This window comes from Musa acuminata, chromosome BXJ1-8 (genome assembly GCF_036884655.1).
Source record: "Musa acuminata AAA Group cultivar baxijiao chromosome BXJ1-8, Cavendish_Baxijiao_AAA, whole genome shotgun sequence".
Classification (NCBI taxonomy): Eukaryota; Viridiplantae; Streptophyta; class Magnoliopsida; order Zingiberales; family Musaceae; genus Musa; species Musa acuminata.
In genome coordinates, this window is record NC_088334.1 from 44,927,161 (window position 1) to 44,954,492 (window position 27,332).

Genomic DNA, 27,332 nt, shown 5'->3' on the forward strand with positions numbered 1-27,332 from the left:
TCACTCGTTGTGGCTGAAGCGACTGCGTCAAAGTTCGTGCACCACGTCCCTGATCACACGCCGTCCACGTCGACAAAAGCACATGTCTCGATGAACGAATCGGAATCACATCCCACGCACAAAGACCAGTAGGTGGAGATCACATGTCATCTTTTGGGCAAGAAGAACGATAATTCAACGTCTCTTCATCTAAAAGGAAGAACAAGGTGACATCGTCAAATAATTTTTGAGAAGGATGGATAAAGATTAATCCCATATAACAAAGTGAATTGAACTTAATATTATGTTATTTATTTCTGTTCAAACACAAATTTCTTTACAGACTTCTTTATATAGATTAAGATCATATCAAGAGGTATAGCTTTCTGTGATTTCTTTGGAGACGAGCATGCACAACTTTTCTGGCAATGGTGGAAGCGTTCCTGTGCTGTGAGTGTGTTATGGCCTATAAGGCTTTCAATGGCGATGGGGGAGAAAGGTCTTTCTGTACTGTGACGGAGCCTGACGACTTTTCTCCATCTGATGTGGGTTATTTGAACTCTTCCCCCGGGTGTAGCCCTCGTCGAGGATCTGCGGGCCGAGATAGAGACGGACGGGGCCACCGCCGTCGTGGAGGGAGGTCGTGTGCCACCAGGAGGCCGCGGAGGGCGGTGGGAGGGAGGGGTAAGCGGGGGAGAGAGAGGGGACGAAGTCGGCAACGATGGATCGCTGAGACGGGGAGAAGCGGCCATAGAAGAGGAGGTTGACGGTGTGATTGCCCTCGAGGAGGCGGCCTCTGTGGTACTCCAGAACAAGGGGCTGCTGCTGCAATAGAACACCATCGGAATGCTGCAACATTAGCAGCAGCAGCAGCAGGTGGGAGAACAGAGACGGAAAGTTGGCCATGTATGCTGCTTCTCTCTTCTATGGTGTGAGGACTACAGATGAGCCACAGTCAGAGGCTGAGACTGTCCAAATTGGAGACACTAAGAGTGGTACGTATAGGTACAAAAGATGAGCATGAGCAATCTATTCCGCTGTCATCAACTCAGAGGAAGAAGCAAAGATGAAGGCTCTAAGCCCTACAAGTGTTGTTTTTTGACTTTGGTGGTTCAAAATTGACGCATGAGAGTGGTATGGGGCGGTGGTGGAGCAGCGGCGGTGAGGGGTGGCGTTAGTGGAAGCCTCCCCCTTGACCTTGGCGTGTTAGTCAACGCCTAAATCCAAGGGCACGCCATTATCGGAGCTCTCAGCGACCAGAAATCGTGTACGTGTGCAGACAGGATCTTGCGCCCGTCCGACAAGCCACGTGGTTCGTCCTGCCAGTGAATTGGGGCACCCGCATCGCATGTCGGATTCAGTCAAAGGTGGCAGTTCTTCCAATAATTTACTTCGAACAAACGGAGTAGGAATGATAAGAGTCCAAAATATGGACACTTTTACTAATAATATTGTAATTGCCAGATCTTTCTCTAAGGATATGGTGATCAGAATTACAAGTTTTTATCGAGATAGAAGCATGATGTCGCTCTGATCCACTCCCACACCTACAAAGCACTTGATTTCCTGCGAGTGCATGTGTTCCTTCATGTGCTCTTCCTGCCATGGCCTCCAATGGCGTTCGATTACGGTCTGCATGTGTTCTTCCCATGTTCCGTGAGGTGCAAAGCTCCACCAAAGACACAACTACTGCTATCGTCGTTGTGGACAAAACCTAATACATCATCTTAATGATTGTGTGATGTGATCTCATTCAGAAGATGAGATTGAGACACACCCTCGTGGGTACTCCGTGATAGTGAACTCTGCTGTGGTTTTCTTCAGCAAATGCAGCCTCCACTGTGCAATTATATGGACTTCCATCTTCGTATGTTCCTATCATCACCCAATAATATATATAAATCCTTCCTGCTTTTAACATGGGGTTTTAGGTTTTCAAGAGTGACAACTGTAATGTGCCATTGGATGGGGACAAGAAGAATCTTGAAGACACACTGACATGGTTGGATTGCATGTGTTGCTTTCTCCTAGTTCATGTTGTGTACTCTCTCCAACTGTGCATTTGACTGCTGCTGCAGCTGCTCTCTGTATCAAAGGAAACCATCAAGCTCGAGGTGTTGCCATGTAGCAGATACCTTATTTGAGTTGGGTTGGGGTCTTCATCTACATCAGCATCAGGAATCAATAATCAAAGGAGCTCAAATCCTTGATCATATCCTCCTCAATGTTGATCCTTGCCCAATCTTTGTCTTCTTCTCTGTATTATACAATTGCAGAGGCTGATGTAAGGAAGGCCACCATGGTTTTGTGTGGCCACAGATCGCTTGGTTTTATTGCTTTGGTTTGTGGTCAGAAGACATGGGCGGCGGCTTCTGCTCTAAGAAGCAACAAGGATGATGATATCTGTTGACGCCCGAGCTTTTGTGCTGGCTGTCCTGATACATCATTGACAATTCTGCTCCAATGGTGGACAATATCTTAGCAAAAGATTGCCATGACAGTGATGTGGCTCCCCTCTGCCTACCGTCGACACTTATCTTCACAGATTGGAGAAGGGAAAGGCACCACCAGCTGCGTTCACCATGTTGAATGATGCCGCAGAGAGAGAAGACGAGGCAATTGTTTCGGTGAAGCAGAAGATGCGCCCCCATGCGGTGCTCATCCCGTACCCCACCGCAGGGCAGCTGAACCCCATGCTGCAGCTGGCGGAGCTGCTACAGTCCAGAGGCTTCTACATCACCTTCGTCAACACCGAGTTCAGCCGCCGGCAACTCCTGCGCACCGGCGGGCCAGGCGCGCTCAGCGGCAGCGAGACCTTCCGGTTCGTGACCATTGCGGACGGCGTGTCGCAGGCGGATCACCTAGGCCCGGATCGGCTGGTCGAGCTGTGGCTCTCGATACAGAGGAACTGTCCTGCCGCGCTTGCGGAGCTTCTGCTGGAGCTCAACGCCTCCTCCGACGTGCCCCGCATTACCTGCATGGTAGCCAACTACTTGATGACCTTCACACGAGCGGTGGCGGAGCAGATCGGCGTTCCCGAGTTGGTCTTCTGGACCACCAGTGCTTGTGGCCTCATGGCGTCCCTTCAGCTCGGGGAGCTCGTCAGAAGAGGATACATACCATTCAAAGGTACTCGTCTTCCTCACCGTTCCGACAAGCATATACGACGAACAATTGATTCTTTTCTCTGTGTTTGTGTAGATGAGAGTTGCCTGACAAATGGATATTTGGACACTGCCATTGATTGGATTCCTGGAATGAAAGAGATGCGGCTCAGAGACCTCTCCAGCTTCATCAGAACGACGGATCACGACGACATCTTCCTCAAGACGGAGATGGAGGAAGTGGATTACGCGCTGAAAGCATGGGGTTTGATCCTCAACACATTCGAAGACATGGAAAGCGAGGTTTTGGATGCTCTGCAGGGGTTCTTCCCGCGGATTTACACGCTCGGTGCCGTCGGCTCACTCGTCGAACGGGTTGCGGGAGGAAGCCGAAGCACCTCACCGCGCTTGGGCTTTTGGCGAGAGGATCGCAGGTGCATGGACTGGCTCGACGCTCAACAGGATGCATCGGTGATCTACGTGAGTTTCGGAAGCCTCGCGGTCTTGACGGTCACGCAGCTGACGGAGTTTGCATGGGGCCTCGCCGACAGCAACCATCCCTTCCTGTGGGTCATTCGACCCGACATGGTCGAAGGCGGGGCCGCCACGTTGCCGGAAGAGTTCATCGAAGAAACAAAAGGGAGGAGCTTCTTCGCCGGCTGGTGTCGACAAGGAGAAGTGCTCGCCCACCCTTCCATCGCTGGCTTTCTGACGCACAGCGGCTGGAACTCCATGATGGAGAGCGTCGCCTGCGGCGTGCCGGTGATCTGCTGGCCAGGATTCGCGGAGCAGTACACGAATTGCCTGTATGCTTGCGAGCAGTGGGGATTCGGCATGGAGATCGACCAAGTCGTGAAGAGAGAGCAGGTCAAGGACGTCGTTGTGGAGCTGATGGAAGGAGAGAAGGGGAAGGAGATGAGGAAGAACGCCACCAAATGGAAAGAGATGGCAGCGCGAGCAACAGCACAAGGTGGGAGCTCACATGGAAACCTGGAGAGATTGGTGAAGGACTTGAATCCTTAACACAATTGGATTAACATTGCAGTAATCTTCTTGTATGCTTCCTTTGTAGAGGTCATGAGAATTCTGTACATGTTTAGTGTACAGATGCAGATGACATGGTTTAGTGTCACAAGTTATCATTGGAATCTAAATGCTACAATGCAGATGACAAAGACATCATAATATAATTCCATCACTAAATTTCCATCTGCTTTGAAAGAAATATTCAAGTATTTTTAGAAGAAACTTTGAAATGGCAAGTCAATATGTCCAGCATGCATCATCAAAATTCTGACTCATTGGTGGGAAGATCATGTACACAAGAAATTTAGAGATGCAATGAATGATTGCTCTACAAAAATAATAATTAGAGTGAAAAAAAATAAAGAAAGAGTTTGGAGTCGATTAGTGTTCATCACAGGGCACAAGAAGTAGTTTCACCACTGAATGTAGCTGCCCTGGAAATGTCTTTTTTATGCCAAAAAAAAAAGAAAAAGCCTTGGGATTTAAACCTTTGACACAACTTATTCAGTCCATTTGTTTTATTGTTCGTCGTGATCAGTTGATGAGCAGAAGTTATGCTGAAGGATGAGAATTGCCACCTTCAAGCATCCTGGTTATCATCAGAGTCTGCTCCAGGTGTGGAGAGTTGCTGAGGAGCTTGTGAGCCTGCTAGAATTCATGAGATAAGAAAAATGTTAGTAATCCAATTGATTTAGAAAATGACACAGTGCTTTTAGGTTGGAAATGTCACAGTAAATTAATCGATATCAAAAGTTATAAATATGACCAGGAATGCTAGCAATAATGGAGAAGCAGGCTTAATGTAGATGAAAACCAGGGGATATTGTTGATGAAACTATGTGAAGTGGTGTAGAGCATATATACAAATAACAGCTGAATTATTGCAAAAAGTACTCTTGTTTCTGCATGAAGTTTTGTGGTTGATACTACTTAAAACATGTCAATAACTATGTCATAACTTTTTAAATTATTAGCTTATTAATCTGATCTGATGTGAGTTTTTAACAAGATTACAGGATAACTTCATATGTTTCTGCAGGTATTGGTGCTAAAGTTGTAAGAAAATGTAACATAGATGGATTTTATATTACTGTCCTAAGATTTTTTGATACATATACAAGAATGATCACATAGGTAATTTTCTTTTTTGTTCCTTCTTTCTGGAAGCACACACATAAATAATAATTTGTTATATAAAGAGGCAGCATTAATCATTTGGTTCATCCCAAAAAATGTCTTCCCAAACTGTGTGCTTTTATTTTGTGGAGAAGTTGCATCATTTACAATACCCTTTACATTCTATAGATCCAAATTCTCAAGCTGACTGTTCACATTGTGAAAAGAAACATAAGATCTTTCAAAAGAATAAATAAGAAAAGAACAAATGAAGCCAGATGGGTAGCCTCTCAACTAGTGAAAATTCTGCAGTTTGTTGCTACAGGCATGTCAATCAATTAAGATGTTTCAAATTCTCAAGCTGATTGTTCACATTGTGAAAAGAAGCATAAGATCTTTCAAAAGAACAAAGAAGGAAAGAACACATGAAGCCAGATGAGTTGTTTCTCAACTAGTGAAAATTCTGCAGTTTGTTGTTGCTACAATCATGTCAATCAACTAAGATCTTTTAACTCAAGCTGATTTTTCACATTGTGAAAAACAACATAAGATCTTTCAAAAGAATAAATAAGAAAAGAACATATGAAGCCAGATGAGTAACTTCTCAACTAGTGAAAACATTGCAACTTGTTGCTACAATCATGTCAATCAAGTATGTCAAGTGTTTAAGGTATCAAAATCTCTTTGAAAAAAAGTAACTTTATTCTTACAAAAAAAGTCACAATGCAGAGATATAGAAGACAAAGTGTGTTACCTTCTGTAGTGTTCAGGGGTTGCCTTGCATGTGGTGGGGGCTGCAGTTGTAATGGATACTGCTGTGAAGATGAGGGGATGAAGGTCCCTTCCATGTGGGGTGCAGGATACTGCATGTAGTGTGAAGGAAAACCTGCCCTAGCAGTTTGCAAGTACCCTATTGGAGGGCAATGGTAGGGTGGATGTCCAACAGTTGGTGGTGAAGTTGGTCCATACAATTGTTGATGGTAATAGGATGCCATTTGAGGGTTGTACACAGCAGTCTGTTTGCACAATCCATAAAAAAATGGGAACAAAAAAAGATAGCTTCTATCAATATATTTTATGCTATTATTCAACCAATTATGACTGAATGTATGAAAGAACAGACTTGGATATCAATATTCTGCAGTTGTTAGACTGTCTATGGTTGATTTTACTTTCAGATGAATACAAAATAAAAAATTGAACATACACAAGCTTTATATTGCTCAAGAAGACATGCTGGGGAAACATGGTTTATGTTGAACTTGAATGATAACAGCTAGATTATATCCAAACAAGTTGGCATTGTGCTCTGTTTCTGGTAAATTTGGGTAGAATCTTTAGCAGTTTAACAAAGTTTAGTTGAGACTCTGAACTCTTGGGTTTTCCATGCACTGATACAAGTTCTTTTGATATCATAGCCAGATCTGCATCAAAATGCAGCTCTCCAGTTTTAGCAGAAACAGAAACACAGAAGAAAGGAAGAAGCACTAACTTGTTGGTATCCATACTCAGCTGGATAGGCCACATACCTGCACGGACACAGCAATAACCATTAGACTGAGATTAACAAGCTGAAGACCATATGAACAGACCACATTGCATGAGAACTTGATGTGTTTTGTGTGAATTAGGCTGCGGTTTTGGGAGGACAGAGACAGAAAGCCCTGCATTAGGGTTTGTATGTGGGCCAGCATCAACGTGTGCCAAACATGGGTCCCAGTGGATGGATGACAGGCATTAACTGCGCCTGAGACAAGCCACCACCACCACCTCAGACAGTGCAGAGGAGGAGCTGCCACCAATCCATTCAATGGGCTCTCCAGGCGGTCCACATGCCTTGGATTGGTGCTGCAGATGGTGGGACTCACCCGAAGGGAGAAGGGTAAACAACTGGGGCTGGAGGAGCGGGGGCCACCTGGGCTGGCACTCTGCTGTATTGCCGGTACATGCTCCCTTCTGGGCTCCTCCCTGCGGACGAGATGATTAGAAGCAGCCAGCCATTAATGTAAGAGAAGGTTGCAGATTTAACCACATTTAAGTCAAATTTGCAGCTTAATCATGATTAATCAATGACAAACGATTCAAGCGCCTCCCATTTTGCCCAAGCATCATCAAGACCTATGCCTGCTTTGGATCAGCAAGCTGTCCCTTTGAGCTGGCATGTTAGTATTTTTATCTGATGGAGGTCTCTGCACCGGCCATTACCTTTCTCGGAGATGAAGAAGAAGATGAAGAGCATAAAGTAAGAGATTAAGCCATCTACAAGTATATCCATCTTCTTTCTGCTGTCCAAGTGTTGTGGGAAATGCACAACGCATTATATCATACACACCTCGTGGTGGAGAGGGTCGCTGCCTCCCCAAAGCGGCAATGTTGCAGTTGGCTCGCCTGCCGTCGATCACCGGGTTGGGATCCACCACCGACCTCCTCGCCGACTCGGGGTCGCGGAAGGTCACCTGCCAATCCCAGGATATTGTAGCCTCGGATGTTAGAGTGGAAACGCATGAAGCAAAACGATACCAAGAACACACTGTCCTTCTCCACCTCTACGTTGGATAGCATGATGCAAGAGATCAATAAATAAGGTAGTAATGGATCATGATGAGATAGGGTACAAAGAATGCGATAAATAACAGGAAAATATCAGTACTATATTACTGTTGATGGATCAAGGGATCAATAAGAGATGGACAAACTGACAAGCAAACAAAGAAACAAAGCTCACAGTAGAGAGAGACAGAGAGCTCACGAAGCCATAGCCTTTGGATCGCCCGGTGATCTTGTCGGATATGATCACGGCCTCGAGGATTTCACCAAACTGCTCGAAGAAACGGCGGAGCTCCGCCGTGGGAGTCTCCCATGCCAATCCACCCACAAACACTTTGGTCAAGGTTGTGTCGCCAAACCTTGACCGATGGTGCAGGCTGGAAGTCGAAGGAGAAGAAGAGGAAGCCATACGCGCGGCTGTAAGACCGCCTCCTCTTCCCTTTATCTCGTGTTCTCTGTGCACGGGGAAATCAAGGAAGAGGTGACAGCCTCGATATGGCGAGCAGGAGGCTGAGTCTCATACGAAATATGGAAGGTTGACTATATGTTCTTATCTATCTTGCTTGCATACGGACGCAATCTCCCGTCTCCTTTTTTGTGTACTCCTCCCTTCCTCTTCTTTGGTGATCTCTCCTCCTTCCATGACCCTTAGAGTCATAGAAAGGAACGCTAAAGAGATATAGAGGAGGAGATGAAGGTGGTGGTGATGGGGAAATCTAACAAGGCTGGGATGGTGAACCAACTGGTGCAAAGGACTTCCTCGCTGTATGAGAGTTTTGGATATCGGCTGACAGCTGCACGACCCCTCTCTCTCTCTCTCTGTTACTGTCCTCCTTGTATAAGAGCGAGAGAGAGAGAGAGAGAGAGAGAGATGATGGCTGAAGGAAGTAAAACAATATTGAAAGAAACAAAGGCATGTTCAGCACTTGTTTTGTAGCTAAGGAAAGGGCGAAGGTGCATTAAAAGATCGGTGGCGAATTCCTGCTGTGCTGCAAGTGCTCCACATAGATGGAACAAAGGATGTGAGTCGTCCATGGCAACAGATGCTGCTGATTCGGTAGGGCGTGGCCCCCCCCCACGCCGGTGTCCTCCATTTCATTATTAGCTTGCTTGCCCTCACTGCCCTTTCTCATGTCACTCTTCTTCTATCTCCTTGTGGAACTCCTTGTTTCTTTGGAGACAAGCAACTGGGTGACGGCACGCAGAAACCTGTGGGTGCTGGTCATCACCTTAGGTTAAACCTCTCGTTACGAGCTTAGCAGGTGTTCATCTTTGGAGGAGGAGGATGATGAGTTCTCGACCAGAGAAAGAGAGAGAGAGAGACGGGCCCAACTCCAGCTGAAACAGGGTGTGCCGATGGGTCTCCCACTCAGATATCCGCCTGTCACCCAAGCTTTCCACCTCCGTCCACCGGTATACACGCCTGCTGTCGCTATCCAGCCTCGCACGTGCTCGCTTGCACGTGCATAAGCTTCATCGTGGAAGAGGAAGAAGCATCTGATGACAGGAAATGCGCCACGGAGAAGACGACCTCTCATCCGTGAACATCGGTGGTGGTAACATTGTTTAATGGGTAGATCAGATCAGTCGATGCACAGCACCTCCACGAACCTTAATCTCCTTTTCTTTTTTTCTGCACTGTGACGATATCAACCTTTCAGCTAGCCATAATCCACCGCCAACTAAGACCTCCTCTTTGCCAGCTTGAATGATGATGATGGGTTGGGGTTGGTCAAACATTTTCATATTGCTTTCTGGGCAGTGCTTCGTTGTTCTCTCTCTCTCTCTCTCTCTCTCTCTCTCTCTCTGCATTTGAGTTAAAAGGTTTAGTCAACGCCAAGTCCTGAACCTAAAAACATTGATGTGTGTTGCAAGTAAAGATTATACAAAGCATATACTAACTAAAGATGAGATGACATGAGTTTCCATTTTACTTGGAATATGCTTTCTATAAGTATATGTATACATTGTATATGCTTTCTAAAGATGAAACTAATCTCATCTCATCTTTAGTATATGCTTTCTGTATCTTAGCATATATTGTATATGCTTTCTATATATATATATATATATATATATATATATATATATATATATATATATATATATATATATATATATATATATAAACTAATATTAAAGTTATAATATATAACTAATAAAATATATATATAACTAATAAAATATATATTACTAATAAAATCAAATTTTATATGTTTATGTTTCCTTAATTGCTTTTAGTTATAATATATAACTAAAACAAAAACTCATTATCTCTCATTTGGAAGAGAAACAAGATAATCAAATTATGATCGACCCAAGTCGATCACCACCATAAATGATTCTTGGACTCATCAATATAACCAAAAAAAAAAAAGGGAGATTATGTTGTTCAAATTATTAATGTCTTGGAGCTATCGAAGTGGGAATAGTCAAACTATACTAACATGATCGGAAATATGTGAAAAGGTACAACTACATAGGGTACAACTTCACATGTATGTCTCCCTTATTTGGAGGAGATACAATTCATTCATGAGAAAACCCACTCTTTGATAAAAGAAATTATTTGATACTGACCACATTGGCTTTATAGATAGATTGTGAGAGTCATGTCAAAATTATTTTTCATGATTTTAAATCAATAACATATTCAAAGAAAACATGTCTCCTCACTTGTTCTCTTAAAAAAAAATTAAATAATTAAAAATTTAAATATATTTAGCATATGTAAAGTAAAAAATATTTATTCTTTTACGTATTATATAGTTCGACAAAGAGTCAATAGGATAATATGAATAGTATTATATGAGGTTACAATTAGATTGACTCAAATCGGATTTGATATCTGAGTGGGCCATTTATAAGAAGTACATCAAATTGGGCCTATCATCCTTAACGAGTAATATTGATAATATGAATAGTATTATAAAGGCTTATATTTGAGAAGGATAGCAATGCAATCAACTTGACATTACTTGGGCATATTTCTGTATCTTAAGCATAGCATCCACAATGCACCAACTACACTTGTGGTAGAATTGGGTTGGGTTGATAGCCACTAGTGTAGGTTGTGAGATTAACTCTTTGGAGTGTAGGCCGGCCTAATGTTTCTTTAGGTGGTGGATGACAAATCATCACACATTCATCTAATCGAATTGCATTAAATTGGATTAGAAAATCCATTAATTAAGGTAGGGTTTTAAATCGATATGGATAAAGACAAACAAATGAAGTGTATATATATAATAATAATAATAATAATAACAATAATAATAATCCTCATTATCATCATCTTACAATTGTTATGGATAAATTTTCGAGATTCCTTTCTTTGATGTGATTTAACATTGAAAACTAAACTCACATAAAAAAATGCTATGTTTTTTTTTCTAATTGTACAATCATATAAATATAACCATAATGTATAAAGCATTAGGCAACATCAAGGAAACCACCATGTGCTTCAAGAAAAGAAGAGTGCGTTGACTGTTAAGGAGGCATAACGAGCTATATATCGTTGTCTTCCATTAAAGAATTATGGACTCCTATCATCCTTAGCCTAACAAATCATCATCCTTATCACTTTATCAAATCTATTATAATAGTCTCATCTTAACATATGTGGATAGCTCCACTTTGTTTTTACTGTTGATAAGTCATACAAAACAACATGCACTCATACTCACACTATCTCTTCCTTCAATACTCAACTTAGCAAAGGATTTAGAGGATTCGATAAACATTAAGTCCTTACAATGATTAATTTGGATTAGATAAGAGATGATCTAAGTTGATATGATATGATATGATATGTTATGTTGGTAGCTTCATATTTAATACTTCTTATATATATACACCACAAAGCTCTTTCAATATTTAGTAAAGGATTTGAAGGATTCGATAAATATCAAGTATTTATAATGATTAATTTGGATTAGATAAGAGGTAATTTAGGATGATCTAATATAATATATTGTGTCATGTCATTGGCAGCTTCATACCTAATACTTGTTATAGTATTTTGAGAGTTATAGAGGATTAAGTTGTAAAAGGAATCAAGACATAATTATGGATCCGTGATTTATTTCATTATATTCATTTTATACGTTAAATTTATTAAATCGTTGGCTCATTTTAAATTCTATCCATTGATAGACGATATCCACATATCGAGAGTCAAAATATTGATTGCGTTATGATGAATTGATGTAGATATCAATAATTATGTCCATATCAATACCTATTATATTTTCTTACAAAATTTTTAAAAATTTAAAAATGTTTACTTATGTATATCATCATTAATGAAACCTCTAAATAACACCAACATCAGTTAAAAACTCATTAAAATTATAAGAATATTATATATATATATATATATATATATATATATATATATATATATATATATATATTAGCATAATCTACATATTTTTGGCTTGACTGAAACTTTGTTTTGACAAGTGCCAACTGATATGAGGAGGTCTCTCTCACATCAGACGAGGGCTCAAAGATAGGCTAAGATGAAATATGAGGTGGTAGATAGATATGGAATAGTTGAGCAAGGATCAAATTAATTATGAGAGAAGGAGCCTTTAAATCTTCTTAGTATGAAAGCCAATGATGCATTCTTTTGGTGTGATCTATGCCATCTAACAAGGCTTATTATATGCCATGCTTTCAGGTTCTTTGTCAAACTTGATGGTGAGTGGGGTGGGCACATCCTGTTTGATTACATTCCATCAAAAGAATGATTAAAGATAGTTAGAGAAAGAAGAAGATAGCCAACATCCATCTATCTATCTATTAGCTGTATCTTTGACTCCTTGAATTTAACACAACATCTTCCATGTGTCATTTTTTTTTATTATCATCATCCAGTCAATGACACACAAAAAAAAAAAAGTAGAGAGAGAGTTTGACCACAATAGGGTTTATTAAAGTGAAGCTGTTTTTTTTCACTTGCCATTATAACATTTGATGCAATCGAAAATTTATTATATATATGTATATAATATTTTTTTAATTAATTATGATTTTTTAACATTATTATAAAATATAATAACCTAATGTAAAATTGATATATTGAATCGACTAACTCAAAAAAGAACGATCGAAGAAAAAGATTTAGAGTTCAAGATTTAGGAACGTAGTCGATTATCAAGTCTAAAAATAATCTAAGAATGAAAAAAAAGAGTATTGTTAGAAAATTTTTAAAATTTATTTTCATATTAAATAAATAAAATTAAATAAAAAAATTTAAATATAAAGAATAATTTAGTTAAATAAATTTTTTAAAAATTTATTAGTCACATACTGTTTTAAATCAAGGAAGAATAATAGTAATAACAATTCATATAATAACAATTTATTATATTGAGAATTACAATGTAACATCAAAAGACTATTAGTGTTGGATGGATACCAAATAATCATAAGCTAACAGAAGCACATAATTCCACAAATAATAAATATGATGTCTTCAGTGCTTACCCCCCAATTCATGAATGCATTAATTGCACGATTGACCGCATCGACGTGACTTTTTCTTTTTTCTTTTGTCTTTATTTAATGCCCCTTTATTTTACAGGGCTTGTAATTAAAAATCGTCTTCATTGCTAACATTGGTCAATTTTGCTGTGCGTGATTTGTGCCTTTTTCCATGCGCCCGTCCGCTTTTTTAGGGTATACATATTTGTAGTACGTATAATATGATCGAGAGAAAATAATAGTGATAATGATGATAATATTAATTGTGATTTGGTTTTGTTTAAGAGTTTATGATCTGACATCAGACTTGGATGGAGTAATTGATTCGGATTGATGTGATGGGGAGTTTCTGTTGTCTTCACCCAAAAGAGAAGGAAAAGAGAAAAAAAGAAATCATATTAGAAATATTGAAGAAATAGAAAAACCCTCTCCGGCATGATGAACTCGGTGGAGTTTACTGCCGGGAGAAAGCCCACCGCCTCGAGCAACCAAAAGTGTGGGCCCCGATTTCGTTTCCCCGATTGTCACATGGGTATGAGTTCGAGTGAAGCTGATGAGTCAGTGGCTACGCGCTCTCTCTCTCTCTCTCTCTCTCTGGGATCACGAGTGGAAATAAGCAACTAAAGATGTGGGCCCCGCTTCGTTTCCCCAATTGTCACATGGGTATGAGTTCGAGTGAAGATGATGGGTCAGTGGCTACGCTCTCTCTCTCTCTCTCTGGGGTTCTCGAGTGGAAATAAGCAACCAAAGATGTGGGCCCCGCTTTCGTTTCCCCAATTGTCACATGGGTATGAGTTCGAGTGACGCTGATGGGTCAGTGGCTACGCTCTCTCTCTCTCTCTCTCTGGGGTTCTCGAGTGGAAATAAGCAACCAAAGATGTGGGCCCCGCTTTCGTTTCCCCAATTGTCACATGGGTATGAGTTCGAGTGACGCGGATGGGTCAGTGGCTACGCTCTCTCTCTCTCTCTCTGGGATCTCGAGTGGAAATAAGCAAATAAAGATGTGGGCCCCGCTTCGTTTCCCCAATTGTCACATGGGTATGAGTTCGAGTAACGCTGATGGGTCAGTGGCTACGCTCTCTCTCTCTCTCTGGGGTTCTCGAGTGGAAATAAGCAACCAAAGATGTGGGCCCCGCTTTCGTTTCCCCCGGATGCCACGGTAGTGTGCTTTGAGTGGTTATACTGACGTGTCAAAGAGCAACTCTCTCTCTCTCTCTCGCTCTCGCAGAGTCTCGTGAGGAAATAAGCAACCCCTAATTGCCACACGAGTATGCTTTTGGGTTCGAATGATGCGTCAACAGCAACTCTCTCTCTCTACTTCTCGACACGGACTTCGGAGCAAAAATTGTGGGCCCCGCTTTCGTTTGCCCTTCCACACGGGTACGCTTTCAGGGTAGATCAACATCTCTCTCTCTCTCTGTGAAAGCCGATGTGTGAAGAGCAATTTTCTCTCTCTCTTTCTCTCTCATAACTCCAAGTAGATCAGCGCAGGGTTCAAGTGGGGGGGGAGCTGATCACTGTCGTGCTATTAATGGATGGGGCATCGCTCGGCAAAGGTGTGTCTTTCTCCTGCTTCTGCCGCTGGATCTCTTTACCCTTTTGCTTAATCTTCTTTCGCTCCCGGAATCCGGATCCGGGATGTGTTCTCTCGAGAAATCATGTGTGATCGCTTGTTCTTGCGTTCCCTTTTCCCCTTTCCATCGCCTCCCGAGGACATTCGGTTTCGCCGATTGTTTCTTGCTCTGAGATCACGCGTGGTTGTTGGTGGAAGTATGTATTTGAGAGAATTTATTCTCTTTTGCATCTATTGGAGTTAATATGAGGCGGAATTCAGAAAAAGGCCACAGCTTGTTAGAGAAGACGAAGAAGATAGTTCTGACCCCAAATTGCCTTTGCAGAAAGAAAAGGTCTTTGTGAGATATGGATAGTAGCATTGACTTCTTTGGCTGTTCTGTAAACTTCGGCAACCTCCTAATCCAATTAATCTCACATGAAAAGAAAAAGGCAAAGAAAAAAAAAAGAAAAAAAGGGTGAAACCCAGAAGAAGAAGACTGAAAATTTGAGTTCCTTTATCTTTAAAACACATGCTTCCTGCAAACTTGAAAATGGTTTTTCGGAGTAAGCCTGAGGTCGTGCCACGCATCCTAAGGGTCATCTACTTTCCGTTCATGTCTACATATCTTTCTCCGAATCGTTAATTATCTTTATATACTATGTAGTAGACTTAATCTTTCTGTGGTAACAAAAGAAATTATTCTTGTAGGGGTTTTCCCTCAGCTGACGACTAAATTGATTAAACGAGCAAGAGGCGATGCTATCTAGAAATATGAAGGTGGTTTATCTACTCTGTGTGTTGATATCTCTGCAATCCAGGGTTGAATCTGATCGTCAAGGTGCTCCACTTGCTTTTATACTTGTGTTTAAAAGTTGTGAAAACGTTAATTTTGTCAATTTGATTATCTTCTAATATCTATATGTGAGATATATGCTCTGCAATGTTGGATTTCACACAGAAATATGCATATATGTTATTTGCAAGAGGCATAAGTGCGTGTTTCTACTCTGAGATTAATAGTTTTTAACCTTTTTAAATACAAAATTTCAGGCCTTCGTAGGTTATCGGTTTATGTATGAAGTCCCCTCTTCTGGTTATCTGAGAGAGTAGTCAAAGATTTATTACTTTATAAATGTTGCAACTTATATATGATTCTCTAGATGCCACCTATTCCCTATTAGTGTTTGATACACAATGTTCATTTTTTCTCTTAGAAGTAACTAAACATTCAATTCATTTGCAGATAATACAAAGAGGAACTATGTCCACTGGCTTTAGACTGACTGCTTGGATACTTATTTGTAGTTAATCATTTATTAAGCACTTGTTCTTACTTGGCTGTTGTATTTTTTTTCTTTTTTAGATTTTTATTGTCTGAGAATGGATTGAGATTTTTAACCTCTTTGCTTACATGGAAGTTTGGAGTTTCACCACTGACATGATTTGCCAACCTAAATAAAGATTATAAGGTTGGGTATATTACATTCTGTATACCTTTGCTGGTTTATTCACTTATATAATAAGCCAGTGATGAAAATGAAAGTGTAACTCATTATGTCTTCCATTCTCAATCAACTTCAGCTTGTCATGATCTTGTATAGCCAATATCTTTGTTTTACACGTAAGCATGTTAGAATGTTTTGGGAAATCATAGATGTCATAGAACATAAACATCAAACTTAAGGTTATCATGGTAGACAAGCTGATCAACATTTAGGATTGTTTTCACCAACCAAACATGAATTTGCAGAACACAAATAACTTATGCTAGTTTCACTGAACTGGTGCAAAAACTGATATTCAGGATATGTAGCCTCTGGCAGCACTTAAAATTAGAACAAAGAAGTCATCTGCCTCCTCCATTAGGAGTCACTGGATTTTAAGATATAAATGAACTCACCGGCAGAACTTAACATGTAATAAGATAATCCAGAAAAGCGAAAGACTATATTGTACCTTTCTACATGATTTCCCTTTTGCCTCTTCTTTTGAAGACTTTCTAGCAACTTTGATATTATTTGGGAGTCTTTCTAGCAGCTTTGATGTTACTTAGGAGTCTATCCAGCAACCTTATGTTATTGGAATGCTACTTTAAGGTAAAATTTCCAGTTTTTAATGCGGCTTGAATTTTACATATATCTGAGTTGGTCAATATACAATTTAAATTTCTCTGAAGTGACAACTGATGATTGAGGGATCTGTGTTAGTTGACAAAATACAAAGAAATATTTCTTCTTATGAACTGGTTAAGATACTTTTTTGTGGTTTCACATCTTTTGTTTCTATTTTCAGTTTTTCTCTCTCCTATATTTATTCTATTAATTATGATGACATATGTGTAATCTTGATCTATTTCCAGGTGATGCATTATATGACATGAAGATTAAGTTAAATGCGACTAGTAATCAACTCATTGATTGGAACCAAAATCAAGTCAACCCTTGCACATGGAACTCTGTTATCTGTGACAGTAACAATAATGTTGTTCAAGTGTATGTCATTTGTTCTGCACCTTGTTATGACTTAATATAATTTATCATCTAGAATCTTAACTTCAGCTGTAATGAACTATTGGCCTCTTTGGTCCAGAGTGTGCATGCTAAATTTGCTTCATTATATGTTACTTTTGTTGCCTCAGAACATTGTCTTCCATGGGATTTAATGGAATCTTGTCACCAAGAATTGGAGAACTGCAGTATCTAACTGTTTTGTAAGTATAATTTATATTTCAGAACATTTAATAAGCTAGTAGTATCGTGTTCAGTGATGTGCATATGTATTTCATCCTTTTAGAACTGAATACATTGCAAACATTTTCGTCTTTCTATAATATGTACAATTAACCAAAATCAATACCCTTGATCATTTTTAACATGACTGTAGACTTTGCATTGTATGGTATGATTCTCCTGGTAAAGCCAAATTCGATGATAGGGGCCAACCTGTGGTCAGTGAAACCTATCATAGCTACACAGTTCAACTTTATGCTTCTTTGAGGAGGAGTTCTTTTATTTGATTATTTTTGTCTGTTTAAATTAAGATGAAGCAAGATAGTCATGACGACGTCTCTAGCTCATGTTAAAAATAGCAAGAAAAATTCTTCTTCAAAATCAAAGCCAACTGTTTTGGTCTCAAACCCCTACCTCCCAACAAACACACATATAGGCAAAGAGGAAAGTAAATAATAAAATAGAAACAGAAGTGCAAACCAGAAATTATAAACAGAATGACAATAGTGCCTTGCAGAACATTCTAGCATCTAGAGATTCTAAATATTAGGCATGATTATTTTTGCATATATAAGTACCATGACTTATGGGATTAAGAACAATATTAACTTGGAAAAAGAAAAGTAAAGGACAAAAGACAAAGAAAGTAAAATTGAGGTGAATCATAACCTGTCCTGCACTAATGATCAGTTTGATTTTAGAGATCATTTGTCATTGCTTATGTGCTTGATATATGTTAGGGGTTCCCTTTGTTGTTTCTTTGTTTCCATGATACCAACTTATCAAGGGACTGGTGAAGTAACAATTGATATGATAGTTATTCTGTACATAAGTGGAAAAATATCATCATTTCCTTTGGCCTTATATAACTTATTCTGCACTTAACCAAACATGTGTGAAGTGGTCAGACTTATTATCATATGTGGAGCTACTTTTGTCTGATTTTCCAGTGAGCCTTGTTCTAAATTATTTGATGTATAATTTATGCAGGTCGTTGCCTGGCAACAATATAACTGGTGGAATACCTGAACAGTTCGGAAACCTCTCTAGTTTGACAAACTTGGATTTGGAAATTAACCGTCTCAGTGGAGAGATACCAGCTTCCCTTGGCAAGCTTGCTAAGCTTCAGATTTTGTCAGTAGGATAGTAATTGACTGATCCAAACCATCTAATCATACTTCAAAGCTAACTTTTTTTTCTTTGTTGACATTACTCAGGATTCTTAGTCAAAATAATCTTACAGGGAACATTCCTGATTCTCTTACAAATCTCACTGTACTAAATGACATGTAAGTATATAATTCCTTTGTGGAATGAACAACTCATTTTCAGGGAAATGTAAAAGTAGTGTTTTTGTTCTGTTTTCTGTTTAAAAGCATAATATGGAGTCATTCTTTTCTCTTCTTTGCTTCAACTGTTCATGGCAGTCGTCTAGCTCTCAATGGCCTATCTGGACAGATACCTGACGAACTATTTCAAGTAGCCAGATACAAGTATGAGCAGTTTGTTGTTATGCATGCAGGCAGGCATGTGCTCTAGTCTTTGTATTCATATCCGATTTGGTTATTTGGTGCAGCTTTACAGGTAACAATCTGAATTGTGGTACAAATCAGCAGCACCTTTGTGCTTCGAGCGTGTCTGTTCAAGGTTAACATTGTACATCATTGGGCTTCAAATTTGAAGTTTCAGTATTTGCAGGAAAATTGACTATTTGGTAAAATAAGGTTTTGCAAGTTGTTCTAGAAAACTGACCATACATTTTTGTCTTGGCAGGAAAATCACCAAATTCAAAAATAGGAATTGTGCTTGGAATTGTTGGAGGTGTCATATTACTCCTTGTTATAGGGGTTGTATTTCTTATATGCAAGAGCCGGAGGAAAGGCTATCGACGAGAAGAGTTTGTAGATGTTGCAGGTTTCATATCTTATTTATGTATCTGTTTCTTTTTGAAAATTCCAAGTAAAAGTCATTTGTACCTTGCAACATTCAATGATTCAAATTGGAGATGAGCGGAGGAAGAATCGAGCATTAGTTCTTGATCATTTTTTGCAAAAATACATTAAAATACATTGCTTTTTTGTTACATTATTATTGCATGTGCTGGCTAAGGCTTAGTAGTCAGAACATCTTGTACATCATTGTAAATATAAATCTTTGTTCACTGAACTGTCATCTTGCAGAATTTACCTGATCAGTTGTCATCACTATTATATGTAGGTGAAGATGATCGTAGAATTGCTTTTGGACAATTGAAAAGATTCGCTTATCGAGAATTACAGATTGCAACAGATGGATTTAGTGAAAAGAATGTCCTTGGACAGGGTGGTTTTGGAAAAGTATACAAAGGAGTGCTTCCAGATAGCACAAAAATTGCTGTCAAACGGTTGACTGATTATGAGAGTCCAGGAGGGGAAGCTGCCTTTTTACGTGAAGTTGAGATGATAAGTGTAGCTGTCCACAGAAATCTTTTGAGGTTGATTGGCTTCTGCACGACACCAACAGAAAGGCTTCTGGTCTATCCTTTTATGCAAAATTTGAGTGTTGCATACCGTCTACGAGGTACTAGTCCTTTTTAGTTACTACTGACTTGAAGTGTCCACTAATGCATCATATTCACCATATTGTTACATGTTAACTTGAGTAATGGATGATCAAAGTGATAATGGGAATTACTCCATGCGTGTGAGTTTAAATTTTTATGTGACTTACATGTTTTTTATGTCTTGGCTACCATTCATCTCAGATCGATATATTGTCACTGTATGCACGGAATGAATTTTGTTGGAATTATTTCAATTAATTGATGATTTTTCTGCAAATTCTATGTCATCGTGACCCCTCAATCTTCCTTTTTCATTTTTGAAGAAAAGCTCACATCTAGTTTCAGTTCTGCTAGGTCTTGTTGCACAATTTTAAGCTGTGCACATGGTATTTTGATCAGACTGATGGGTGGTGCTATAGCAGGTGTCAGATTAATTTTTTGACCTTCCAGCGAAGAGATAGAAATGACTCTTTGATAGTTGGTGGCCCGTAAGTTAGGAGCTACAATGTTTAAAGTCATGCAATCTATTGAAGAACTACTAGTTATCGGTAAGGAATGCCATGGAGTTGTTTTGGACACTGGTTACTGGATTAGTACTTAATCATTTTATTGGTATTCTGTTATACTAGATAAATTAGTGATTATGTTCTTCCAAAGAGACCCATGAGTGAATAGTGCTGTTGTACATGTTATAAGTGATAATTTTATCTGGCCCTCTAGTAGCTCAAGTGGCACTTTGGAAACGTGTCAATATGTTTAGTGGTACATGTCATAAGTTCTGGATGAGTATAAAATCATTTATAGATAACCATTTGGTGTATTGAACACAGAATTCTGTTATGCATCATACTTTTGATTCTGACTATAGTCTTGCTGTCATGACTGCAGATTTTAAACCAGGGGAGCCAGTATTAAATTGGCCTACCAGAAAACGAGTGGCATTAGGCACTGCTCGTGGATTAGAGTACCTCCATGAACATTGCAGTCCTAAAATAATCCACCGTGATGTTAAAGCTGCAAATGTCTTACTTGATGAGGACTTTGAGGCTGTTGTTGGTGATTTTGGCTTGGCAAAATTGGTAGATGTGAGAAAGACATCTGTCACAACTCAAGTTCGTGGAACTATGGGTCACATAGCACCTGAGTATTTATCCACTGGGAAATCATCTGAGAGGACTGATGTCTTTGGTTATGGAATCATGCTTCTGGAACTTGTCACAGGACAGCGTGCAATTGATTTTTCACGCCTAGAGGAAGAAGATGATGTTTTATTGCTTGATCATGTAAGCTGAATTACCTTGGTTGTTATCATTTTTTTTTGACAATTCAATGGTTGCAATTGCATTTTCTTAGTTAAATCATGCATAGATGCAATAATAATTAAACACTTGTAGCATCTGGACAGTAAAGATATCTTCCTGTGTGTTGGGCATGGTATATCTATGGTTGTATTTGTTCCTGTAGGTGGTGCTTGCCCAAATGAATGCCTTTTCTGTTAATTATAATTTCCATTTTTCTGCAGCAAAGCATGGTAGATGGATATTTTGTCAGTTCCATTCATGGTGTATGTCAACTTCCTGCATGATTCTTATGCAGGTGAAGAAGCTACAAAAGGAAAAGAGACTGGGTGATATCGTCGACCGAAACCTCAACAATGAGTACGACGGCCAGGAGGTTGAAATGATGATCCAGGTCGCTCTTCTTTGCACGCAGGCGTCGCCAGAGGACCGCCCAACAATGTCAGAAGTCGTGCGGATGCTAGAAGGAGAGGGTCTGGCCGAGAGGTGGGAAGAGTGGCAGCAAGTTGAGGTCAGGCAAGAATACGAGAGGCTGCAGAGAAGATTTGATTGGGGTGAGGACTCATTGTATAATCAAGATGCAATAGAACTCTCCGGTGCAAGATGATATGTGACATTGACACTTGAAATGTGGAAGTAGTAATAGAAACTTGATCTCTTCTCCTTTTTGTATCAGTTATGTATTAATTGGCGGTTAAATGGACACAAAGGGATCCTTCTACTTGGCTGTCATATCCCTCCCATCTGTTCTACAAATTGCATTTTTTTCTTTTTGTGCCAATTCCAAATGGTTTTGCTGAACTGTACTATATAAATGTCTTTATTGGAAGAAGTGATTTTGGTTAAAATAATTGGGTATAATTTTTTTATTCTATAATGAAAAAATGTTATTGACTTCAAAGATGACATGAATGTACAATGATGAAGCATTTGGATATATTGGAATATCTAAGTATGATGATCTGGTTAGCAAGATTTTAAATACATTAGATCGACACATTATCGATCGATGTTTTGTAATAATTTATTTATCGATTCGAATAAGTAAATTAAAATGTATAATACAAAATTGGTAACCAGGAATATTTCATTGATCATGAATATCAATGTAATTATTTTGAGCTTCCAATGTGATTTATTTTGGTATTTATGGTTACAAGGTTCTAAAGATTGGTCCAATACCTAATGTAATAAATTGTATCGGCATCCAGATATATATTTGGCATCGGTACATGGTCGGACCGATAAATAACCGATAATATATATTAATATTTAAAATCTTAATATTTTTATAATTTATTAATTCATATAAAATTTATGTGATATTTGAGAAGTCTACTGAACCTTATCATTTACAACAAGGCTTAACTAGTTGGTACACAGACATCACAAAAGCCTTAATTAAAAATCATGAAAATTAAAGAGAGAGAAATGTAAAATTTGAAATCATATTATTCACTGATAACATGAGAAATATTTGATTTTATTACTACAAATCAGAAATTCTGAAGTTGTTAGGAAAGAACCTGTGAACTCACATTATTATAGTGGTTGGTAACTCTAGAGGAATTGATCCACAGCTGCATATATAGCATGTGATTGAACAGAGCTCATCTGGTACAGGAAATATCTGCAAACTGTTGAGGAGTCAATCTTCTTCTTAAGCCTTTGGTACAGATCATTGTGCTGTGGGGGTGCAAACTCACACTAGTTTTCAGTACCAATGACAACAATGACCTTGTTTCTGATTTTTGCAGTATGCTTTTTGTTTTTGGTTTTAGTCTCTGCTACAAACTATACTTCAAAATACATGAATCATTAATAACATAAATCAATAGAGCCTTCAGATGACATGAGGGGAAATGTTAGGAACATAAATCAGTAGATCTATTAGTGTAAACTTTGTGAAGGTTTTGATGTTACTATTTTTCCCTTTTCTTTCACATTTGTTTTATTTCATTCATATGTTCTGCTTCTAGTCTTCACAAAACTTTGATCCAGTCATTGTCAAGACTGGATCAACTTTTCTCCACCCAAAAGAAAGATTTCTCATCAGCTGTATCTCTTTTGCTGGAGTCATGCAGTGTTGGTTTCTGCTACTCTCCTTGAGCTCAATCATCAGGGAAAGGCCTTGTCAGAACTCAGAAGCACATGTGCAGAACTTGCCCTCCTGCACAACACAGGTTGGTGGCCATCAATAAGAGCTCTCATTGTACCACCACTTCCATTTCCTGCAGTTTATGTTTCTGTGCTTGAAAAGGTGTCACAGATCAGGTTTATAATTCAGGAATTTGGCATTATTTTTGTTTTTAGTTACAGTGCATATAAGGATTATATGATTGGAGATAATCAAATTCTTGTAAGAATGATGAATTCTCTTTTGATTTAGCCCAAACTTGAGTTTGTAAACTCTTACATGATTTATATCACAGATCCTGAAAAGTTCTCCCTCAATCTCTCTATGTGGAGCATTTATCTCTATCCACACAAAGATCAAAAACCCCTAATGATACATATGAGATTGTTAGAGCACATGATCCTTAATTAACAATTTCTTTTTCCTCTTCATACAGTTCCTTCCAAATATGAAATATTGGATGATAAAATAAAATTGTCCATGGTTAAAGAAAAGATCTGACACTTTAGCCATGTCTGTCTTGTTCAACTTAGTGAAGACCCACCCAGATGTGGACATCACAGAGAGAGAGAGAGGGGGGAGAGAGTCTACTGGTAATAAAGTTTGACTACACACTTGCATTCTTTTGACTAGAGGGAAGAAGTTCTTTGAAATAAGGTTGTTTGATATATGACAAATTATTATGGGATGAATCCATTTTCCATCACTCAATTCTGCAATAGCTCATAGTTATTCTTTCACTCCCATAACTTGATCTATTCTCAGATGCCAAACTTGCCATTCTTTGTTTGTCTTGCTCAAGTTCTAAGCTCTGTTTCAGTCCCACTTGGAAGAACTCTCCTTGCCTGTGAACAGAATTGTTTGGGACAATTGACCCCCTTCCTTCCAATCTCCTCAAAGTAAGCAATTCCTTTTGTTAATTCCTCATAAGATTGCAGCAGAAGCAAAGAACCACAAAGAAGCTAAAGATGCCTTCAGAAATCTATGCAAGTCAAAGAAAGAAGCTTTTAATTTGAGATTCTAACCATATCCTGCTGTTGCACAAACAATTCCTTCCTCATCAATCTAAAGTGATTTTATTGTTGTTGTAAATCATATTTCTGCAATCCCAAACAAGCAGAGATCTGATTCATAAAGGAGGGGGAGGAAGACCTCTCTCCCTGCTGTGATGGGGCCTCCATGCTCCCCAGTCTAAAGCCATCCATCTTCTGAACACATCACTCAAGTGAAACAAAAGGTCTCTAAATGTGGTCATTTGATTACTGCTTTTTTGTTTTGTTAGATGAATGCAAATATTGGAAGATCTCTTGATAACTTTGATTGTATCTTTTGGCCTGTGGTGAAGGTAAAAAAAATTTGATCCAAAGATTTGGATAAATATATATAAATAATTTAAAACAGGATGGAATTTTTTTGATTAAAATTTTATGAGTGTATGCACTCAAAACAAATCACAATGCAATCCATTGATAAGAGCTTTATCCCTTTTTAAGTACACTATGAGAGAGAGCATGCTTAGTACAGAACAGGCAACACCGATCGCTAGAAGCAATCCCAACACACAAAACACAGAGAAGCGGAAACAAAATTAAAGCGCATGTTAATTTTGTTTCCCGAAGCAAAAGCTCGAAAGCAAAAACAGGAAGCAAGATAGAAAGCTCAGGCCGCAATCACCGCCACCGCCGTCGCAATGACAGCCGCCGCCAACGCGGCCACGCCAGTCCTCCCGGCAGCGCTCTCGTCGGCTGCCTTCTGATCCGCTGGCTGCTCCTCCGGCCCTGCCGGTGCTGGCGGCGATGCCCTCCTTGACTTCCTGGCCTTGGGCGCCTCCGCCATCTTGTCCGCCTCCGGCGCGGGCGCCGGAGCGGGGGCCTCGGGCGGTTTGAACAGTTCCGCCGGCTCCAGCACCTTGTCGATGGCGTACACCGCCAGGGGGTCCTTGTCGATGAGCGTGGCGGTGATGGTGGACACCGTCAGCCTCGTCTTCAGCGTCACCTGCTCCCCTTCGTTCTGCACCGTCAGGTTGTAGTTCTTGGCGGTGCCGTCGGTGGCCAGCGTGTTCATGACGCCGTTGCCGGTCTTCAGCAACTCTATGGAGTAGAAGACCGGGATGGCGTGGTAGAGCAGAAGCGACAGCTTGCCGTCGGCGGTCAGGTTCTTGAACTTGGGCAGGAAGGGCTTCATGGCCTGGTCGAGGGGGCAGAACACGGTGAGCCCCGCGTCCACGTTGCTCACGAACGTCTGCTCCGCGTCGGCGGTGGAGGCCAGGAGGCCCGCGAAGGTAGCGCATCCCTTCCTCGCCATGACCGACGTGAGGTTGGTCTGCTTGGGGGGTGCTGCCGCAGGGCCCTTGGCCGCCAGGGACGAGATCGCTGACCCGATGTGGATGACCCTGCCGACACCGCTAGGGGCGGTGCCGGAGGCCTCCGGTAGAGGCACGCACAGTAGTGGAAAGATCAAGAGGTGGTACACGAGGAGCTGCTGCCGCCTCATTGTCGGAGAGAGAGAGAGAGAGAGAGAGAGAGAGAGAGAGAGGAATGTTAGCTGAGTGCGGAGGAAATGATGATGGCAGGGATGACAAGTGTGGGAAGCAAAGCAGAAAGTGAATGCCCCAACTGTGTGATATTATTACAGCAAGCTTGGCTTTTGGTTGTCTTCAATCTAAGATCTACTCCTCATAAAATAATAATATATGATGAGGAAACATTGCATTATTCCAACTAAAAAGATGAACAGTGGGAAAAAGAAAGGGCAGATTTGGGAAGAAGGTGTTGGAAAGAACAGTGACAGAGAGGTGAATCTACTTGGGAGCTTCACATGGAAGAAGGACACCACCTCCGGATTTGGATGAACCAAAAGGTCCCATCGCTGTCTGTCTTCTCCACAATGTAATGTCTATCACCAGACTTGTGTTACCTCAGGGAAGAGTTCATCTGAGATGAAGCTAAATTAGCTGAGGAGGAGCAATGGGCAACAGCAACAGTGTCCTCCAGGTAGATCCAGATCTCCGGTGCCTTGCAGGCTTGGCTTTTACCGACCTCCTCCTCCTCCTCCTCCTCCTCCTCAGCATGCAACAGTAATTATAATGCAGTCAATCAATATATTTAACATATGATAGAACATAATTTATATTCTTTATATCATAAAATCAAATAAAAATTATGAAATAGTATTATTACTTGAGCAATAATACTTTTGTCGGTGACTCGCCCTTACAAGTAATTGAAGAGATTGCCGACAGGTAATTAATGCACTGTTTAGCCATTTGCATTGTTTTCACCACAAGCCTCGGAGAAAGCACATCATATATAATTATTGATTGATTGCATGATTGACTATACATTAATCGTCATTTTTTTTAATATTATGTACAAATTTTGTATTTTTTTAAATATGTGGGTCCTTTGTGACACTCTTCCATTGTATACATTATATATGATTGGTAATTCGACGGATCAACGCAGTTTGCGAGAATGATTTTTTTTTTAAGAATAATAATATGATAATTTTCTTTCGTAAAATAGTTTAAACATGTTATACGTCACGGCAAAAATCATGGGATCCATGTGTTAGTGCCGTGCATTAATTGATATATTAGTTTTATTTGGATCACACCATTAGGTTACGTGGTTGACGAATCGACTATACATGATCAACACAAGTGACATGTTAGCTCTATGTAACTCACTAATGGGCTATACATGTTTAACACAACGAAGTCACTTGGATTAATTGTTCATTACTAACTTAATATATTACAAATTTTCTTTAAGGAAAAACCACCTCTGTGCCCGATGATTACCATA

At 39.8% G+C, this 27,332-nt stretch overlaps 5 protein-coding genes across 9 annotated transcripts; 2 read left to right on the forward strand and 3 right to left on the reverse strand.

Annotated features, from left to right (window-relative positions):
* Positions 1 to 456: 456 nt before the first annotated feature.
* On the reverse strand, positions 457 to 885 carry LOC135680367 (protein EXORDIUM-like 2). Its single transcript, XM_065194248.1, has one exon. The coding sequence runs from the start codon at positions 883 to 885 to the stop codon at positions 457 to 459; it is 429 nt and encodes a 142-aa protein (XP_065050320.1).
* Positions 886 to 2,279: 1,394 nt separating this feature from the next.
* On the forward strand, positions 2,280 to 4,292 carry LOC103995213 (7-deoxyloganetin glucosyltransferase-like). The gene is made up of 2 exons (XM_009415750.3): positions 2,280 to 3,108; positions 3,181 to 4,292. Exons 1-2 carry the CDS (start codon positions 2,562 to 2,564, stop codon positions 4,104 to 4,106), a joined length of 1,473 nt encoding a protein of 490 aa, XP_009414025.2. The 5' UTR covers positions 2,280 to 2,561; the 3' UTR covers positions 4,107 to 4,292.
* A 47-nt stretch (positions 4,293 to 4,339) lies between these two features.
* LOC135585135 (uncharacterized) lies at positions 4,340 to 9,122 on the reverse strand. Of its 4 annotated transcripts, none has more exons than XM_065080085.1 (6): positions 7,951 to 9,122; positions 7,558 to 7,681; positions 7,094 to 7,193; positions 6,718 to 6,754; positions 5,980 to 6,241; positions 4,340 to 4,757 (listed from the first exon to the last, which is right to left on the reverse strand). In XM_065080085.1, exons 1-6 carry the CDS (start codon positions 8,179 to 8,181, stop codon positions 4,690 to 4,692), a joined length of 822 nt encoding a protein of 273 aa, XP_064936157.1. In that variant the 5' UTR covers positions 8,182 to 9,122; the 3' UTR covers positions 4,340 to 4,689. The 4 variants fall into 4 exon arrangements, with proteins under 4 accessions (XP_064936157.1, XP_064936158.1, XP_064936159.1 ...); XM_065080086.1 differs by having other exon boundaries at positions 4,340 to 4,754; positions 7,951 to 9,106; XM_065080087.1 differs by having other exon boundaries at positions 7,975 to 9,099.
* A 5,543-nt stretch (positions 9,123 to 14,665) lies between these two features.
* LOC135585136 (LRR receptor kinase SERK2-like) lies at positions 14,666 to 22,121 on the forward strand. Of its 2 annotated transcripts, none has more exons than XM_065080089.1 (12): positions 14,666 to 14,821; positions 15,529 to 15,658; positions 17,180 to 17,312; positions 17,459 to 17,530; positions 18,540 to 18,683; positions 18,767 to 18,838; positions 18,977 to 19,042; positions 19,126 to 19,196; positions 19,323 to 19,463; positions 19,767 to 20,108; positions 20,980 to 21,374; positions 21,688 to 22,121. In XM_065080089.1, the coding sequence occupies exons 2-12, from the start codon at positions 15,577 to 15,579 to the stop codon at positions 21,994 to 21,996; spliced, it is 1,827 nt and encodes a 608-aa protein (XP_064936161.1). In that variant the 5' UTR covers positions 14,666 to 14,821; positions 15,529 to 15,576; the 3' UTR covers positions 21,997 to 22,121. The 2 variants fall into 2 exon arrangements, with proteins under 2 accessions (XP_064936161.1, XP_018685890.2); XM_018830345.2 differs by lacking the exon at positions 14,666 to 14,821 and adding an exon at positions 14,850 to 15,172.
* A 2,846-nt stretch (positions 22,122 to 24,967) lies between these two features.
* Positions 24,968 to 26,324, reverse strand: LOC135588124 (fasciclin-like arabinogalactan protein 1). The gene has a single exon (XM_065080090.1). It carries the CDS (start codon positions 26,017 to 26,019, stop codon positions 25,186 to 25,188), a length of 834 nt encoding a protein of 277 aa, XP_064936162.1. The 5' UTR covers positions 26,020 to 26,324; the 3' UTR covers positions 24,968 to 25,185.
* Positions 26,325 to 27,332: the final 1,008 nt, after the last annotated feature.